We start from the raw sequence: 19,837 nt of genomic DNA, 5'->3' as shown, positions 1-19,837 counted from the left end.
AGTGTTTGTCAGCATCGGAACCATGTTGTGTTTTACTCAAATAATTATTTGATCCCGTTAAAAGTGCTGTGTGGTATTGGGAAAGACGTGGTAAACCATGTCAGTAGGTCACTTATCTGATCTGGGTTTTTCTATTTTTTAGCTTCCTTACTTCATGAACGAGCTAACCCTGACAGAACTGGACATGGGCTCAGCCTCTCCTAGAATCCTCAGGGCATCCACGCCATCCATGGACTATCGAGGCAAGAGAGAAGAGCAGTAACACACACACACACACACACACACACTGATAGTAGTCAGGCTAGCATTTGAACCGCTAACTAACATGATTAGCTTCCTAACTCTAAATGTTTCCAGTTATTAGTCTGGTTTTAACCACGTTTCAGGTCAAGGATCAGTTAACTTATCTGCATCAGAGGGCAATGACACAGGTGTAGGGATGGATATGAACCAATCAGCCTTCAGGTGCTGCAGCATTCATCCTTAGACTTGTTTTTAAACCTTTCAAGGCAAAGTTTTAGTGGTTAAAGTCTCATCATAGCTAAAAACCTGTTTTTGGTAGGTCGTCTGCTCAGCCTGGTGAAACGAAAGGTGTGTTTTTAAAAGAACTTCTCTTTTGATTGTTGACATTTTACTGCATAGACAAAAGTGACTTTTTCTCACCATGTGACGAAGCTAAAGCCACTGAGTTCATCAGATGTGGTTGATCAGATTTATTTATTAAAAACACAAATATTTCTCTTGTCTACGAATTCTACGGATATGAAAGTGTCCTGAGCTCACTTTATTATTTATAAATAGCATTGTGCTCTTTTTCCGTCATGTCTCTGGAATCGTCCGTCTTTCTCTTGTTTTCTTTTACGTTCCTTTTTTTCTCTCCATCTTTCTCTGTGGGCCCCTTACTTTCTCTCTTCCTCTCTGTGATGAGTCACTACCTCATTTTCTCCCTGCAGTTCTCACATAAGCCTTTATTGAGAGCAGGAAGTGTTCCAGCTCAGAGGAACATCACAAACAGATGTGTTTTATTATTACCTGGCAAAAACACCTGAAGTCCCAACTGGAGCACAGTTCTGTTGATTATGATTTCTGTGTGATCACAGGAAGCAGGATCATTTTTACTCCGTCTGATTAAAGGTGTAGAACACTGAAAATTATTTTGTAATGATTATTCCGGGTTATAATCTGTCACTGAGTTTTTCATGCAGGCTGAACATGAAAATAGTCTCCTACACCTATCTCCTGCATTAGATTCTGATAGAAAATAGATGGTGAAACTCTAGGATTAGAAAAGCCTGACAGATTTACATCACACTGTCACTTAACGTTCATCTTGATTCACAACTGGAAAGGATGTTGTTGGTTTAGCGTCCAGGAAACGGCAGAGAACGTCTCGGCTAATAGAAGCTAACCGTTAGCAATAGCATCTCAACCACATGACAAAACTCCTTCAGGCTTGTGCTATTTGTGGAGATAAACATCAGGGTTACAGAGTCAGTGGCAGAGTTGTGTTGCTGTTACCCAATCAGAGGAGAGTTGTCCAGATATCAGGAAGTAATACTCCACACCTTGCCTTCTGAAGCTAGTGTCTCCTCCGGCTGACTTGTTCCGTGATTCATGCACGTCTGAGATCCCCCCCCCCCCCCTCCCTCCCCAAACATTACTTCCAGCTAGAGACTGCTGCACATGTATGGATTCAATGAGTGTTGCACACCTTAATAAATTCAGCAGCATAAAGAGTCTGTTTAGTCCTCTGCTGCTCTGTCTTTCAGGCATCTCATGTCCTCTTCTATTGTCTCTGCAGTTCTTCCAGGACGAAGAATAGATGAGTGCAGTCGATCATGTAGCCCCCCCCCCCCCCCCCCCCCCAACTGCGTGTGTATATATCTCCTCTACTAGCTGGCCTCTGTCTGCTTGAACATGTGTTTTTGTTGTTTTACTTCTGAAAGTCTGCCTTCATCCTCTTGGGATTAATCCCAGTTAAGAAAATCTTCCCAGATTTGTTCTGGGAACCCATATTCCATCCAACCAGACTGAGAGGAGTCCTTTGTAGGACTACTGGGAAAACAAAACTCACCAGGGCGAGCAGATCCAACCTGCCCGACTGCCTCTTTGTACCTCTGTGTTTACCTGCTGCTCCATCAGACCTCCATATCTTTTGTTTTGTTCTGAAACGCCGATCTAAGATCTACATGCTTTGATTTTCTCTCAGCTTTTTGTTTTTCTTTCACTTGTTGTTTTTCTCTGCCTGCCTTCCTGTGGCTCACTACACTTTAACATATTTGTCTTGCCATTTACCGCTGAAGTTTTTGGTTCAGTTCTGGGTTCGACTGAGCAGGAAGGAGAGGATTAGCCGTTTCTCGCGCCACATCTGTTCATCCCCTCTGTGTGAGAATGATTTCTTGTTATTTAATAAGGTCACTAATAACGTTATTTTAAATGGATTTAGTCAAAATCGTAAATGGTTGCATGAGACATAAATGCTCGCTCATATATTCAAACTTTAGCTGAGTAAATGACCTGTTATGTTGTTTTTTGTGTTAAAGTATAAAAGTGTTATTAGTGGGTCGAGCGGCGTACAGAACGTTTACATTCCTCCATCTTTAATCTCATAAGCAGCTTTTAGACCTTTCTGTCTTCTAGTGGTTCAAAGTGAAAACACCACAGATGAATTTATTTATTTAGGATGTTGTCCTTGTCTTTGAAAATGAAGTAGGTTTGGGTTTTACTCTGAGGCATCTAAAGATGGGATGTCCTAGAAAAGGTTTCTGTTTGTTAAAGATGTAATGAATCTTGTGTAATTATTTCACATCCCATAAACTTTGACTGTTTGTTTATTAGGGCTGTGGTTTGACCTGGAGGTTTCCTACTACGGCTCTTTCCTGATGACCCTGGAAACCAAGATGATCCTCAACCGGCTGGGAAAGGAGGGGGAGAGCCTCCGGTTTGGAGACATTGGCAGAGATGGGTGAGACCTGAGAACGTTCACCTTTCTGAAGCATTTCTGACTCGTCCTCTCACCTGCTTCACTCTGTGATTACCTTTTCCTTCTTCCTGCTGCTCCTCTTGGACTCTACCTGACTGTTTTCTTACTTGGTGAGTGTCTCACTTCCTGATCCAACTAACACTTGGTTTGCTTGTTCTTATCTTTTTTATCTTCTTTTTAGAAGTCTGTTTTTAATTGTACGTGTAGTTTATTTTTATGTAACAGCTACACACAGGAACGGTTCCCAGCATGTTTCGTTTGCTTGATTGTTTTTTCCAGAGTCAGGCCTCGGGCCTACTGCCTGGCTGCTAGTGATGAAGAGTCGTCCAGCGCAGGTTCATCAGACGAAGAAGACTCCTCAGACCTCTCAAATGATTCAGCTGGAGCAGAAGGGTGAGGGTTTTCTGCACCTTCTCCTGGTTGCCAAGATTAGTTGTACAAAAGTACAACGGAGCTTCTGACTCTTATTTTCCTAGAGCTTTGTTGAGGAATTAATTTAGTTTTGATTTGTTTCTTGTTTTATTAACTAAAGTTTGGTTGGAGGACACAAACCGAGCAAGATCATGCGCTTTGTGGACAAGATTGCCAAATCTAAATACTTTCAGAAGGCCACAGAGACAGAGTTCATCAAAAAGAAGATGGAAGAGGTGTCCAACACACCCCTGTTGCTCACTGTGGAGGTTCAGGAGCTCCGAGGAACGCTGGCCGTCAATATTCCCCCTCCTCCGACTGACAGGATATGGTATGTGTCTGTTTATTATAATCAGCTCTGTGGTAAACATGCAGAGTGACTAAAGGTCACATTTTCCTCTGGGAAGGCTCTTTCCCACAAAAACAACACCATCTATTCTGGAGCAAACAATAAGATGATTTTTCATTTGTTCAGCTTACTGGTGTGTGTCAACAGTCATGTGTTTTTATTTCTAAATGACAAATAATTCACTTTAAACAGAGACGGAGTCTGTTCTCAGAGCCATTAAATCCAGTCTACCACGCTAAACCAAGAAACAGACTGTCCTCTAGTGGTGAGGATTATACTCGTCAGGATGTGTTTGATAGGTGCGTTTGTTTTCTGTTGCAGGTACGGCTTCAGGACTCCACCCCACCTGGAATTGAAGGCCCGGCCTAAACTCGGAGAAAGAGAAGTCACTCTGGCTCATGTTACTGACTGGATAGAGAGAAAACTGGAGCAGGAATTCATGGTACAGTTGTTCCTATTCAAGTTTGGTTTTTGGTTAATCAGAGGCGTTTTTAGGAAGCTAGTAGCCTCTGCAACAAAAATGTAATGACTGGATTTGGCAAAAACATATATTCTGCTAGTTTAGATTTTTTTTCTCTGATTGATTCAGACTTATTTGTGTTTGAGGAATCCTAAAACACTGACAGACCGCTCACTACTTTGTGATATTCACTCTTCTGTTCTAGAAAATCCTCGTGATGCCAAACATGGACGACGTGTGGCTGGATATCATGCATCCTGCAATGATCACGCACCCATCTGACGGTCCTTCACCCCCACACACACAGAGCACAGAACCTTCCTGGCAGGAGACGGATGGTCAGCCCTGAAGATCGTTTACAGCATTGCCTAAAGCTACTATAATGGGGGCGGGATCTGAAGTCCAGACTGTTGTTTTCCACACATTCCCACTGTGAGCTGCTTCCTCTCTGATCAGAACAGAAACTCTGAACTTTCCAGTTAGAGTAATGGCAAAGTGCTGCTTGCTGCTATGTTAAATAGAAACTCCCCACATGCAGGCTTAGGTTAATAAGCAAGAATATTCCAATGTTGTCCTTTGAACACAAAGATGTAGAAGCATTCACCTGATACCTTACGGAGGAAGGGGCGCGTGTAGCTTCCCTTTAGAGACTGCACATTTAAATGACACATAAAAACATTGGAAATCTCAGACACTAGATGCTATGTTTATTTATTCGTGCTTTGTTCAATCAGGTATTAATAAACAGTGTTGCTTTGTGCCGTGGCCACACCTGAGCATCCCATTCTACTGCCAACCCCCCCTTTCCCACCTTTTTAATGTCGCTAATACTATTTTTTAGAAAGAAGCAGCTGATTTAGTGAAAGTGTTTACTATTTAAGATCCATTTATTAATAACAAATGCACAAACACAAGTGCAATGTTAGAAATGCTGCGTAGGACTAAATGAAGAGTACGATGCCTCTAACGCTGAATGTATGCACGAATGGTTCCGTTTGTTTGAGTTTGAAAACCGTTTTGACCTGGTTAACAGTTTGACCAGGATATTTAAATTATTGCACAATGTAAGCTTTGTTTTCTTTTGATGAACGCCATCTTGCATATCTTTGTTGCTTCTGGATGTGCTGATAATCTGGGATTCTGCAGTAGCGAACTGTTTGTTGATGCATCAGTCGTATTTGATGTTGAAGATGACGGGAGAGAAGTTTTAAATGTGACCGTGCTTTAAAGAGTCAATCTGCCATGAAGTATGTAGACAGACATCGGTGAGTGAAGGTACACGTCGTTGGAAACATTTGCCAGGAATGTGCATCCTTATTAGCGGGTTCCTGTTTCTGAAATGATTGGTTAAAATGTTCTCTAAACCAAAGTTTTAGTGCCGGATTCCCCTCTGTGCTTATTGTAGACTTGTCTTTATGCTCATACTACAACACATGAACGTTGTTTACATGAGTCTTTCTTTTAGGATCATAAAGCACTGTAACAATGGATTTTTGCTTTTTTTCCTTGATGCCTCGGTTCCTGTTTGAAGTATTTTTGAAGGAATGTGTAAAAGTGGTATTTGGCTCCAGCTTTTGTCTACTTCTTTGGTATTACCAGAACGAAACAAGGTTTCTGGAGGATACTTTAATGTAATGACGTAATTTCTACCTGTGAATTTTTTTTTTGACAATTTTAAGACCAAAACCAGTGATTATGTGTATCTGCCTTATTTATATGATAAAATAAATCTGTTGATGAAGAATACTGTTGTCTTCAATTTGATTTGTATTTATTTGGAGTAAATGAGTATTTTCTGAGGTCTTTTTGTTAAATATGTTGATTAAATCATCATCAATTTACATTATCATTGAAGCAAAGTACGAACTGAACGGGAGGTTTGTGTAGTTGGGCAAAATTTTGTTTGTGTACAACAAACAAAATTATAAAGTATTTTAGTTGAAAACTTGAAGGAAACGCCATTTATTTAAATTGACAAATACAATTAGGAGAAAACTTATGCAAACCAGTAAAAATATAAAGGCTATAACTCGAGTTATTTTAAAACTGAATAAAATCAAGTTCTTGTTGAATTTTAAATTATTTACACACTAGAGATTCATTTAAGCCACAGGTTTTGTTTTGGACTATTATAAGTGATAAAACTGTATAAAGAGTTCCTAAAAAATTAAAGTTTCAAAATAAAAAATGGGTCGTTATCATATTTTTAATTTTCCCCCAAGCACCCGCCTATTTAAACGAGAACTGCGCATCCTCGTACAGCGGAAGTTTGCGGTTGCTAGGCAACGCAGGTCTTTGCATCGTCTTCGTCAGCGCCAGTTCAGCAGAAGTAGGTTTGCTATATTTCATTCAGTCCGCTGTTCTCTACATTCTTATTTTATCACTAAAATACAAAGACGTGTTTAAATCACTGCATAAACGGTCGAAATGAAATTACTTTTGCGCACCAGAAACTGCGCACCTTCAACAAATACTACGGTTTTCCACGGTTGCTTGCTTCTCTGGTTTCTCAGCGGAAGTAGGTGTATGTCAACACAGTTTAATGATAAATGTGCTATTTAGACGTCAGTTTTAAGCCTGATGTTCAAATGTTAATAGTTTAATGTAGTTGATAAATATGGTTTCATTTAAAGGCCGTTTCTGACCAAGAAATCGAGACACCTCGAACTTAAGCTAGTAAACAACTGAATTACAGGTGCTGGCCAGTAAATTAGAATATCATCAAAAGGTTGAAAATATTTCAGTAATTCCATTCAAAACGTGAAACTTGTACATTATATTCATGCAATGCACACAGACCAATGTATTTCCAATGTTCATTACATTTAAATTTGATATTCATAAGTGACAACTAATGAAAACTCCAAATTTGGTATCTCAAAAAATTAGAATATTCTAAAGGCCAATGAAAAAATGTTTGTTTCTCTAATGTTGGCCAACTGAAAAGAATGAACATGAAAAGAATGTGCATGTATAGCACTCAATACTTAGTCGGGGCTCCTTTTGCCTCAATAACTGCAGTAATGCGGCGTGGCATGGACTCGATCAGTCTGTGGCACTGCTCAGGTGTTATGAGAGCCCAGGTTGCTCTGATAGTCGTCTTCAGCTCCTCTGCATTGTTGGGTCTAGCGTATTGCATCCTCCGCTTCACAATACCCCATAGATTTTCTATGGGGTTAAGGTCAGGCGAGTTTGCTGGCCAATCAAGGACAGGGATACCATGGTCCTTGAACCAGGTGCTGGTGGTTTTGGCACTGTGTGCAGGTGCCAAGTCCTGTTGAAAGGTGAAGTCTGCATCCCCATAAAGTTGGTCAGCAGCAGGAAGCATGAAGTGCTCTAAAACTTCCTGGTAGACGGCTGCATTGACCCTGGACCTCAGGAAACAGAGTGGGCCAACACCGGCAGATGACATGGCACCCCACACCATCACTGACGGTGGAAACTTTACACTGGACCTCATGCAACGTGGATTCTGTGCTTCTCCGCTCTTCCTCCAGACTCTGGGTCCTTGATTTCCAAAGGAAATGCAGAACTTGCTTTCATCAGAAAACATAACTTTGGACCACTCAGCATCAGTCCAGTCCTTTTTGTCCTTGGCCCAGGCGAGACGCTTCTTGCGCTGTTTCATGTTCAAGAGTGGCTTGACACACGGAATGCGACACCTGAATCCCATGTCTTTCATGAGTCTCCTCGTGGTGGTTCTTGAAGCGCTGACTCCAGCTGCAGTCCACTCTTTGTGGATCTCCCCCACATTTTTGAATGGGTTTGTCGTCACAATTCTCTGCAGGGTGCGGTTATCCCTAGAGCTTGTACACTTTTTTCTACCACATTTTTTCCGTCCCTTCGCCTGTCTGTTAATGTGCTTGGACACAGAGCTCTGCGAACAGCCAGCTTCTTTAGCAATCACCTTTTGTGTCTTGCCCTCCTTGTGCAAGGTGTCAATGATTGTCTTTTGGACAGCTGTTAAGTCAGAAGTCTTCCCCATGATTGTGGTGCCTTCAAAACAAGACTGAGGGACCTTTTAAAGGCCTTTGCAGGTGTTTTGAGTAAATCAGCTGATTAGAGTGGCAGCAGGTGTCTTCTATATTCAGCCTTTTCAGAATATTCTAATTTTTTGAGATACCAAATTTGGAGTTTTCATTAGTTGTCACTTATGAATATCAAATTTAAATGTAATGAACATTGGAAATACATTGGTCTGTGTGCATTGCATGAATATAATGTACAAGTTTCACGTTTTGAATGGAATTACTGAAATATTTTCAACCTTTTGATGATATTCTAATTTACTGGCCAGCACCTGTAGTTTCTGCTTCGCTAGCTAAATTTTGGAGGATTTCGAGTTTTCTCTACACCAACTGAAACGCTTGTAAATTTCTAATATCATTTTAAATACGTTTTAAATATGTTTGTGGTTATCAGTAGGTGAAACAAGCTAAAGTTTCTATTTTAAGCACAGGTAGCTATGCAGGACGCAAGGAATGTGGAGATAAAAGAGGAGAAACCGCAGGATAAAGATGCCATCCAGAGGGTTGGAGGTGAAGAGGCCACTGGAGCGATTGTCCCGCTGACTCTAGAGGTTTGAAGGCCACAGAAAGAAAACAAAATCCATTGTTTTGAATGTGTGCAGCTGTTATATATTTTATTTGATTTTGAAGGTATTTTAGCCATTTGTCCAGGATATGTAATATACAGCGTATCAGTTTAGAGCTTGAAACTAGCACATATCACATTGATGCTATGAAAGAAGAATGGACATTTAAATTACTCTTACAGTAGATATTGTCCAGCTCATAGCTGCTAAGAGACTTCTGTATTTGCTTTTTGTTGTCAACATACAGGACCTGTTAGCCACACAGCCTGATGACCTCATCCCTCAGCTTGACCCTGACCTCAGTGTGGCAGGTAAAATCAGTCAAACACCGACCTGTCAGTACAGAGCAGGAATACACAGAATAAAAAAAGATCAAATATTTCACAAATGGATTGATCCTGTCTTCAGTTATCTCAGGTTTAATACAATAAACCTATAATTCCCCCAAACACAATGCTTTCTATAATCAAAGATTGCAGCACATTCATTTACTGAAGCAATATTAGTTAAATATCAAAAGTACTAAATTTATGTTCTACCTCCCAAGCTTCTGTTGATTTTCAAAATAATTAATAATTTATTTTAGGTTTTCTGACCCGTTTGGCACAGCCTCCTCCCCTGTCGACCACCAACGCTTCAGAAGACACGATGAACCCAGAACAACAGCAAGAGGACGAGGAGGGGGAGTTACTCATCTTAGACCCTGAACATGTCTGTCTGCTTCACCCTAAACCTGTCACTATAAAACGTTTTGTTAATATTCATAAATGCATCCGCAAGCATAATGGATGGGTTTATGAGCATTAATATAAGAATATAATTCTTGCACAGCTATTGTCACTTGACTGATGTTTTCACAGCCTCTGGTGAAAAGGCTTCAAGATGCCCTCAACAGTCAGTTCAGGAAAAATCTGGAGAGACTCAAACAGGAAATAAATGAAAAGGTTAGTCACTTTTCTATCAATAACAAGAAAATAGTTTAGAAATATTTATATTCACACCACTGACAGAGAAATAAGTAGTTCTTGTTGTGTTTTAGATACAAATAAATCCAGATCCAACTAAAATCAGCTACTGTCTGATGTGTTTTATGTCTAATTAAGTGAGAGCTTTGTAGACTTATGATTTCTCTCCTCCCTGTGATATCAGCAGGCCATTAAAAAGGCAGAGGACACTACGGAATTGGGACGAGAGGTGTTCAAGTTTCAGGAATACCTGGTTAAAATTCAGAAGAAGACAGATGACGTTCATGAGTCCAAAGCAAATGCAGACGCCAGGCATCGGCAGGCACAAGATCGGCTGGAGGCGGCGAAGATCGAATGTTCTGTCACAAGGCAGCAAAACAGCCAGGACAAAGCCAACGGTGGGTGTGACGCGTCACGGCTCATTGCTGAAGCACGATCGTGTTTCACTCCTAATCCTGTCACCTCTTTTAACTAGTTCACAAAATGTGATTATTGTTTATTTCATGGTGAGTTTAGGTATGCTGTATCGCTCCGGCGTGTTCACGCTCCCACTCTGACCTTTGTGTTCCCAGTGTCCAAACTGCAGGCCAAGTTAGACAAAAAGCTGCAGTACCTCAGTCTGACACAAGGAGTCAGTGAAGACCTGGACTCCAAAGTCAACACCATGAAGAACATCAGACAGAGAGCAGGGGCTGAGAAGACTCAGGCAGAAGAGCAGTTATTAAAGCAGGTGCCAGAGCTGACGTCAGACATGCTGAAAATGATGAATCCTTCAGGGTTTCATGGAGTTTCTGATATTTTTACATCAGGATGTGTATGTAGAACGTCTAACTAAAGAGGTGGAGAGGCTGACGCTGCAGGTGTCCACATACGAGGCCCAGAGAGGCGTTCAGGCTGAGCAGACACAGGCAGTCAAAGAGGCTCTTGTTAAGGTAAATATTCCACAGCAGTACAGTTAGAAACGAGCCTTCATCCGTTCAGATGTACAACAAATGTATTTTGTGTCACTTGAGGGCACACTGCTGATAGAGTAGGTTTAACTAAACTGGTATACCCTTTTATTTACTTTTTAGTTTCATAAACATTTTCTAAAATTCGTCTTTTATTTTTTCGATTGAACGTCGGCTGAGTGAGTCGGCGTGACTGATCACAAACAGTGGAGGTTGGTCTAAAGGTTTGGGGGTTTCTGTAGAGAAATGTGACACAGTTGGTGTTAATCAGACACTTTTTCATTATCTCCTACATTCTTTAGCTGCTACACATGGTGGAGTTGTAAATCAACCCGAGAACCACAAAATCGTTGATGAATACTCACGACATGAAGTCATGTCACAAAAAAGATTTTTAAAAGTCTATAATGGTGAAAAAGGTGTTAGTTTATTATTGTAGTAATAAACTAATATAGACTCAAATGGATTGAAAAATATATTTTAATTAAAAGTGATTAAAAGAATGAATTCTTTCTATTTGGCTGAGGGAAGCATCATCATTGTGGGACTCATGCATTGCTGACTTTCATGCCTCTGATTCTTGTTTTCCCCGAGGCTGAGATGGAAATGGAGTCTCTGCTAACGTCACGTAAACATCAGCTGTTGCAGTGGAGCAACAGCTTCATGAGCATCAGGAGAAATGATGAGGAGTTACGTGCAATGCAGGAGGCTGTACGGTAAGACTACTAAAGGTGCTCTCAAGGAACGTGGGTCAAAAATGCTGCATAATCTCAACAACGGAAAAATCAGCACGAGGGCTTAGAGCCTAAATGTTATTATCTAAAAAATACAGCAAGGTAATTGTTTTAGTTCCACAGAAATGCTTAATACTTTCTAAAACGCTTTAAAAATAATAATGTTGTGTGTGTGTGTGTGTGTGTGTGTGTGTGTGTGTGTGTGTGTGTGTGTGAGAGAGAGAGTGAGTGAGTCACTAAGAGGGCAAATACATGGGTACCACATTGAATAGCAGAAGAAACATGAGGAGAAACGCTAACATTGATTTACCTACTGCATTTACACACACACACACACACACACACACATACATTACACACTGCCACCTGCTCGGACTCTAACATTGCAGCAGCTCATTGAAAAAGTGCCACAGAGGATGTATACCCTAATAAATCAGCGAAACTGTGTGACCCTCTTTTTGTTGTTCTTTTGGGCCGAGTTACTGAGGAATACAAGTTAAACACAAATATTTCAAAGCATTCAAACTAACAGTCCAACACATTCTCACTCCCAGCGCGTCAAAAGCAAACGCTTGGTCAGCCACCCTCTGCGTCAGACCCCTGACGCCAAAAGTGCCCTTTTTCGTCGCTTATGTGTGAAAAGGGGTTTTCCCCTTTTCTGACTGCAGATCACAATGCAGCATAAAACTGACGCGATGGGATGTCCGCAGCTAGGGCACCAGACAAGCTCATTGTGCCTCACCCTAACCTTATCCTCTTATTTAACCTTCTCCTCACCCCTATCCTAACCTTAACCATCTTGCTAGCTAGCACGTTAGTGATGTGTCGGTCGCTCTAAAAGCCGGCTCTATGAAGTGAACAGCGGGAGCCGCCTCGTCATTGGTCTGGTTTGGACATTTGGAAAAAGTAGAGGGTATGTGTAACCTCCCTCTCGCCAGATGGTATGTTCTAACGTTCCCCTTGGGTGGCAAATACAAAAATTCACAGTCAGAATGCACGGGAAACAGACGCTTGATCACAGTGACAGTAACGTTTTAGGTAGCAAGAGGGTTAAGGTTAGGAAGAGGGTGAGGGGAAGGTTATAAATAGTGAAACGTTAAGGTTTAGGTGCGGTTAAATGAGCTGGTTCGGTGCCGCATCAGCAGACATCCCATCGCGTCAGTTTTACGCTGCATTGGAATCTGCAGTCAGAAAAAGGGGAAAACCCCTTTTCGCACATAAGTGACGAAAAAGGGCACTTTTGGCGTCAGGGGTCTGACGCAGAGGGTGGCTGACCAGGCGTTTGTTGTTGACGCGCTGGGAGTGAGGGGGCGTTGCAACACTGTTTTCTTATAGATGCAGGAACATCACATGCTGAGTATCGCTCTTGAGGACCAGGACTGGGAGCCGCTGTCTTAATTTGTAAAAAAAAAAAAAAAAAAAATCTAAGATCATCTTAATTTGTTTTGGCTTTTTTGGCCAGATTTTGATCTCCAGCTCTATATCTATAAAATTAGCTGAGTTACGCCTGTCATTGTGTAGCCACACTCCCAACGAACCTGAGGCGCAGTGCCAAACTCAACATCTGTGCCATCAAAACCGACAACACACGAGCGTTCACGTTGGCTCTAACAGAGATGTTTGGTGTCCAACTTTTCATTGAACATAGAACCCACCTGCTTAACACATATTAAGAAAATCAGGTAAAGTTATCTTGTTCATTTATCTGGAAAATAAAATCCCATTGAGACAAACATTTATAATCCTTTCCTTTCCCCCTCAGCTGTGTGGAGGATCAGGGGAATTTGCTTCAAAGAGAAATAGAAATGAATAAGAGAGAAATCGCTGCAGAGCAGGAGAAAAATGACACTCTGGCTATTCAGCTCAACTGGAGTGAGATGGATTGTGCGACTTCTAAACGGCTGATCAGTCAGAAGCAGAACGACCTGGAGGCTCTGCAGACCCAGTACTCCACCTGCCTCCGCTCACTCAGAGAAACACAGCAGACCCTCGCTGAGCTCACAAAGGTATGCAGACGAGGAACTATCCTGCCACGCTGCCTCTTTGACTACCCCAAGTGCTCAATCTTTTTGTTTCTTAGGAAAACGCTACATACCAGACTGAAGTGATGGATCAGAGGAAACAGTTGGAGAAAGAAAGTTCTGTGCGTCTGGAACTGGAGGATAAAATCATGACCCACATTCAGCAGCAGCTCACCCACAGCCAGGCTGCCAAGTACTCCCACCATCTCGTTAGCAAGCTGAACACCCAGGAGAAAGGAAAGGTAAAATGGGATTTATGGGCTCGACACACGGGAGTCGACATCGCCTCTCCTCCATTCATTTTCAATGAGACATGCGCGACAAAGCAATAATCGCGGGTCTTCCTCCTACTGTGGCAAGGTGGAGAAACGAAGGCCCGGGCGGGATTCGATCCCCAGACTCCCGGGTGAGAGTCATACGCTCTAACCAGTCAGCCAAAGGGACATCCCCTTGGCCAAGTAGCCAGGGCGCATGATCAGTCGGGACATCGTGACAGGACACTCACACACTGTCACACTACCAAGGGAAACGCGAAAAACTTGCGTGTGAAATTTTGCGCTCGTGCACGTGTCGTGCACAGGCGACCCAGCGACGCGATCCCAGAAAGTTGAAATATTTTCAACTTTTCATCGCTGTCGCTCGGACGAGGACCAATCAACGGAGGTTTCATTCACTGACCAATGAGCGGACAGGATGCTCCGTACTCCTCCGAGCAAACATGGAGGAGAAATTGATTATTATTATGTTTTATATAATAAAATCAGAAGTAAGATTTCACATAACTCTAGCAGCACCTTGTGAAACATCATATCTACCACTTTATTAACTCTGAACCGCTTAAATAACCTTAATTCCCTCCAACCTGACACAGCCAAACAAAACAACGGACGTTTCGATTTCGCCATGGAACAGAACGCGTAGACGGCTTTGCCGCTGGCCGCTGCCGCGGGTCGCCTCCCGTGTGTCCGGTAATAAAAGCGACGGCGACAAATTTCGCTGATCGCGGTCGTTTGTCGCCTCCCGTGTGTCGAGCCCATAATGGCCTGCTTGTTCCCTTAGACAGGTAGAAAAGTCAGGATATAGTTAAAACCACAAATTTAACCTTGAGTTCGAGGGAATTTTACTGACTTTATATTCTTTTGTCCTTATGTGTTTTTTATTTATAAGAATCTGCCTTTGTTTTGTCTTTCACTCCTGCAGATTTTCCAGTTGGAGAGCATGCACAACGACGTGTTGTCTGTCATGTTGGAGAGCCAAAAAGTCGACGTAAACGTGAACAGCTTGACCCTGATCCAAAAGGCTCTGGATGAGGAAACCAACAGCCACAACAAGTTACTGAAATCACTGGAGAAAGACATCTCTTCAATGGTTCAATTAATCCAGCAGAAACAGACGGTCGCTGGCGACCTCCAAACTAAGATTGCAAACATCGTGGCTAACACCGGGGTGAGGAGAGTGACGCCTCAGGGTATCCGCGGGTCCTTAAAAAGTCTTAAATTTGCTTTTCCAAATTTAAGGCCTTGAAAATCCTTAAAAATTACAAATAATCCTTAAATACAGTTTCCAAAGGTCTTAAATTACCAAAGACCCAATAAACAAGATTCTTTTATTTCTATAAAATTTTCGTGAATTTCTAGTTAGTGTTCAGCATTTCTTGTGTATGATGGTTGGCGTAAGCAAAACCGTACACGTTCAGTTGGTTGTGAAAGGGGGCTATTTTTAGATGAGCACATTAGCTGGTTAAGCTAGTGGGAGCTTGCGCCATGGGGAAGTGCAAGTTTAATGGTAACTGGATGGCTAATCCCACGTTCGCGACGTGGTTAGCACCGGTTCCAGGCAATAGCTGGAAATTATAGCTTAAATTTAATTTTAAAAAATTGCTTGAATTTGGTCAAAGTGGCCTTAAAAAAGGTCTTAAAAAGTGTTACATTTAGCTCCCTTAAACCTGCAGATACCCTGCAGATGGAAATGCTCATTTATAAATTACCTGCATGAAATGTTTTCTTTTGTTCTTAGCATGAAGACCTGAGTCCTCTGCAAATCCAAGTCCAGAAGACACAGGCTCAGATCAAGGAGCTTGCAGACCGCATTAAGAGCGACCAGCAGCTCTGGCTGCGACAACAGGGGGCGCTAGTGGAGCTGAGCAAAGACCTAGAGGTCAACAGCAGGATGGTGCAGAAAATGAAGACAGAGTGCATTGTTTTTCAGCAGAAAAGAATCCGTTTGGAGAGTATGCATCACATACAGACTCTCTTTTATATACCTACACGGAAGTACTTTCAGCTCTTCCACCTGCTTAAAAATCTGAGAATAGTTAGAAAGTTTAACTACTTTTAAAGTATGAAACATCAAATTCTCACGAAAACAGGGTTTGTTGTATTTTTTACACTGTTTAAAACCATCTGCATCCTTAAACATCTGCTCTGGCCTCACATCTAGGTCAGATTCAATACGAAGAGCGAGAGAACGCAGACGTTCAGAAGAACCTGAAGATGCTGAGGAGAGACCTGGAGAAGCTCAACGGCCTGCTGAGCAAGAACAAACAGCTGACCCAGGCTCTGGAGCTGGAGAACTCGATGATGACGACAGACTTTGTTCACAAAGTCAAGGCAGGGCCTGGCTGTGATTTTCATTAGGAACATTTGTTCATCGTGGAAAAGCATTTATGATCTACTCAGTGACTGTTTTCAGGAGGCTGAGAGGGAATCTGTCGACCTTCAGATGAAGCTGGAGGCGATGCAGGAGGAGAAGGAGAGGCTCCTCAAGAGTCTGGTGGAAGCCGAGTCGGTCACTCACTCTCTCATTTCTATGACATGCTAACCTGCTTGTTCTCATTCTGTTATTTAATCGCTTTAATGTATAAAAACAAATAGTAATGCAGTGTTTTAAAGCTCACACCCTGCACACCGCAGCAGGCGATTCTTCTGTTTATTTTGTGTTTCTGCAGACAACAGATTCTGCTGCGGGAAAGAAAAATCCTTATTTTGAAGGAGACTCGCTCAGCTGTGGACTCCGAGTTCGGTCAGGAAGAGATCCAGAAGATGAAGGGTGAAATCCATCGTATGGAGGTGAAGCACTTGGAGCTCAAAGGGATATTTGAGGGTTTCTTTTTAATTGTGCTTCTCTACAAAATGAATGAATCATTATCATTGTACCTGTTGTAGATCGGTGTCCAAACAGCTTTTGTTCATACAGTTCAGGGCAGATCCGGCAGGAATTTCATAATATTTCACAATTATGTGATGTGAAACTGGTGGCAGTATAAAAGTCTATTCCAACACAGGAGCTCTTATTGGTCCAGATGATGCTTATTTTCTTTTGTCTGAATATGCTCAGAATTTTTGTTTGTGAGCTTTTTCACTAAACCGTCTTTATCCTCCAGCAGCTGCGTGAACACCGGGTAGTTATTGCAGCAAAGTGGTGCTCAAAGATTCATCAGATGAAAAAGTGGTGCAGTATTTAGTCAGCATCTACTACAATCACTATGAATTGTTGGGTTTTGAGCTTTAGATGAGAAGAATCTGTTTACTGAGCCTCCAGAAGAGTAAAGCATCGATTAGCTTAGCTTCATCTTCGTCGATCTCCTCACAAACTCTTGACTGTGCAGCAGCTTCCCTTTAAAACACCAAAAATCTCCAAAACGGTTTATTGCCATGGCAACAAGAGCGCAGTTCACCAGGTGTATTGAATCAGGCTCTGGATCGTTGCTGAAATGTATACCAACAAGGATCTGTCTTTGTGACTCAGTGCACATTAAGACAAAAAACAATGAGTTACATGATTCACTTAGACATCAATTATGCTAAAGATTGTACAAAATATGCAAAAAGATTAAAGGAAGCTTGATTGATTATAATTATTCCCGTTCTGGGAGTTTAGCGGGGTGAAGAAATGAAAATCTCCAGTTTATTTGTCCCCAAGCTACCTAACGACCTCTGGAAGAGGTCTGGGTAGGCAGACGTGGAACTGTGAACAAAACCGAAATGGTTGTTTTCATATTGTGTCTGTGCAGTTGCAAGTCAGCCAACTGAAAAAACATCAGGAGAAGCTGATGAGACAAAGCGAGGCCGCTGTGGCGAAGAGGGAACACGTCCTCCAACGTAAAGAAGCCTTGGGCCGGAGCTCGCATAGGGACTTCGCCGAGGCCGAGCTGAGGCGCTCCAACGAGGCTCTTGAGCGCACGATCCAGAAAACACACAAGGTAGGAGTTCTTATCTGCAGCAGAGGAAGGAGCCTGCTGCCTGTTGATCCTGACTGTGTGTCTACAGGAAGCTGCAGACTGTGAACAGCTGATCTGGGATCTGGAAAAGAGTAAAGAGGGTCTGAGTGAAAGGATTGTGCAGCAGAAGCAGCAGCTGGCAGAACTTTGCAGCTCCGGGAGTAAACAAGACTTGGAGCTGGAAAACCTCCAGAGCGACAAATATACGGTAAATCTGATGTTTAATAAAAATGTTTTTCTTTTTTTTTTTTTTTACAACACTGAGTTGTGCCGGTTGAGATTTTTGTTCTGAGCCTGACGCGTCACAATCTCCAAATCTATTTCTGTCTATCTTCTTTCCCTCTAATGAATGGCAGGTATGTGCCAGGTCTCAAGTATGCACCATCAATCATCTGCCTGTATTAGACGTTGCAGCAAAGTTTTTTCTCAAGTCCCCGTAGCTCAACTATTTTAGTTTCCATTCGAAGAATTACTTATACGATTACTCTACGTCTGTTTCATCAGCGGCGTAGCGTACCCAAAGGTCAAGTTTACATCACAAATGGCCGCTACAGCTGCAAACCTTCTAAAACATGTTGATGCAAAAGAACACATCTCAGCACTCACTCTCTACTTATCTTTTTCATCCATAGAAACAAGTCTATTTAGTTGCTCTGCAGAGTCGGAACAAGAGGTTGCAGGAAGTCAGCGAGGGCCACTACAAGGTCTCCTCCACCAGCGAGACGGTGGCAGCTGCTCAGCAGAGGCAGAAGGAGCGTCTGGAGGCCGTCGGCACCATGCTGTCCGCGCTGTCGGAGCAGTTTCCTCAGCACAAGGCGGACCTCCTCGAGGTGTCACAAGCAGTGGAAGCATACAAGCTAACCTCCCAGCAGTAGACCAGTAGGCTCACAGTGAAGGGGGGAGAGAAATGTAACAGTGAGTAGAGCAGAAGCATGAAAGATCACATGCCTGTAAGAGAAATAAACACATTATGTTTGCTTTTTTTGGACTCTGAGTGATGAGGCCTTCTGCTTGGCTTGAAGTATTTTTACTTTATTTCAATTTTTGTATTTTTCTGGTTATTTCTGAAGCCTCGACCTCTATCTGACAAAACACTTGAAACAGAGCTCTGATTAGATAAAAATCTGCAATAAAATATTACCTATAATGTTAAAGCTTCTAGACTTCTATCTGGTTTGAGTTTGTTCGCTCTCTCTGTAAAATGGCCTGTGAGGACATTTATTGTGAGCTGAAACCAAATAAACTCAACTGAATTCAACTACCCCACAGAACATTGCTTTAAATAAGGAAAATAAAAACTCATTCAGAGTGATTTGTTACTCCTTTTTCATAATTCAGAACCCAGTTCTGATGGCTGTGTTTAATACTTTCAGAACAAATGTTTAAAGGTGTGAAACAATGAACAAAATACTTTAATGATTATTTCTGATTATAATGGGTCACTCTGAGATTTTCATGCAGGCTGAACATGTAAATAGTCTCCTACACCTATCTCCTGCATTCACTTCTGATAGAAAATCGACGGTGAAACTCTAGGATTTGAAAATCCTGACAGATCTACATCACACTGTCACACTCATGGACTTATCCATCTTGACTCATGATGGGGAAGGCTGTTGTTGTTTTAGCATCCAGGAAACAGCAGAGAATGTCGCAGCAAGCAGAATTTACCTGTTAGCATTAGCAACTCCACCACACGGCAGAACTCCTTCAGGCTTGTGTTATTTGTGGAGATAAAACACCAACGTTGCAGAGCAAACAGAGTCAGTGTTACCCCGGCTTTCCACGGGAGCCGTCAGCAGCACGTCATAGCTGCTGATAGGAACCTCTGTGGTCAACAGAACCTTTTCCACTGGAGCTGTCGGCAGCACGAGTCGGCCGCGTCTCAGGAGCAGCATGTCGCGGCCTTTACGCACCGGTTCAATTTTCTACGCGCGACGCCTCTGAAACGGGTCAAGTTCGACCTTTTTGGGGAAGGAAAGACAGGAAATCTTTCAGAATAAAGAACGTACTGCCTTCCGGTTGCTTTACTTTTAAAAAAGGTTACTAACTGTGTGGCCCCGTGAGAAGTTATCACGTAGCTAGCGGTCTCCTTTGTTTTTCAGGTCTGTATTGGCGATTATAAAACGGACAGAACATAAAACACAAACC

General features: G+C 42.2%; 2 protein-coding genes across 6 annotated transcripts in view; both read left to right on the top strand.

Annotated features, from left to right (window-relative positions):
- The window catches only part of LOC107390134 (testis-expressed protein 2), a 36,863-nt gene extending 30,914 nt beyond the window's left edge, over positions 1–5,949 (top strand). For 2 of the 3 annotated variants that reach the window (XM_015966699.3, XM_015966691.3), the window contains exons 8-13: positions 143–242; positions 2,839–2,965; positions 3,263–3,376; positions 3,516–3,725; positions 4,065–4,185; positions 4,409–5,949. In XM_015966699.3, the coding sequence (XP_015822185.1) occupies positions 143–242; positions 2,839–2,965; positions 3,263–3,376; positions 3,516–3,725; positions 4,065–4,185; positions 4,409–4,552 (816 nt within the window). In that variant the 3' untranslated portion in view covers positions 4,553–5,949. The remainder of the gene's footprint in view (positions 1–142; positions 243–2,838; positions 2,966–3,262; positions 3,377–3,515; positions 3,726–4,064; positions 4,186–4,408) is intronic. The other variant, XM_015966706.3, reaches the window with a different exon arrangement.
- Positions 5,950–6,375: 426 nt separating this feature from the next.
- ccdc40 (coiled-coil domain 40 molecular ruler complex subunit) lies at positions 6,376–18,998 on the top strand. Of its 3 annotated transcripts, none has more exons than XM_054743619.2 (19): positions 6,376–6,532; positions 8,658–8,782; positions 9,045–9,108; positions 9,384–9,508; positions 9,658–9,741; positions 9,947–10,160; positions 10,335–10,492; positions 10,572–10,694; positions 11,307–11,428; positions 13,209–13,452; positions 13,527–13,709; positions 14,668–14,913; positions 15,484–15,697; positions 15,907–16,076; positions 16,159–16,250; positions 16,415–16,535; positions 17,480–17,668; positions 17,736–17,894; positions 18,319–18,998. In XM_054743619.2, the coding sequence occupies exons 1-19, from the start codon at positions 6,391–6,393 to the stop codon at positions 18,559–18,561; spliced, it is 3,018 nt and encodes a 1,005-aa protein (XP_054599594.1). In that variant the 5' UTR covers positions 6,376–6,390; the 3' UTR covers positions 18,562–18,998. The 3 variants fall into 3 exon arrangements, with proteins under 3 accessions (XP_054599594.1, XP_054599595.1, XP_070406726.1); XM_054743620.2 differs by having other exon boundaries at positions 6,473–6,536; positions 8,667–8,782; XM_070550625.1 differs by having other exon boundaries at positions 6,489–6,532; positions 8,663–8,782.
- The last annotated feature ends 839 nt before the right edge of the window (positions 18,999–19,837 follow it).

The sequence above is a fragment of the Nothobranchius furzeri genome, chromosome 4, assembly GCF_043380555.1.
Source record: "Nothobranchius furzeri strain GRZ-AD chromosome 4, NfurGRZ-RIMD1, whole genome shotgun sequence".
Classification (NCBI taxonomy): domain Eukaryota; kingdom Metazoa; phylum Chordata; class Actinopteri; order Cyprinodontiformes; family Nothobranchiidae; genus Nothobranchius; species Nothobranchius furzeri.
Note: the sequence above shows the minus strand (reverse complement) of the source record. Positions and strands in the feature narration are given on the sequence as shown.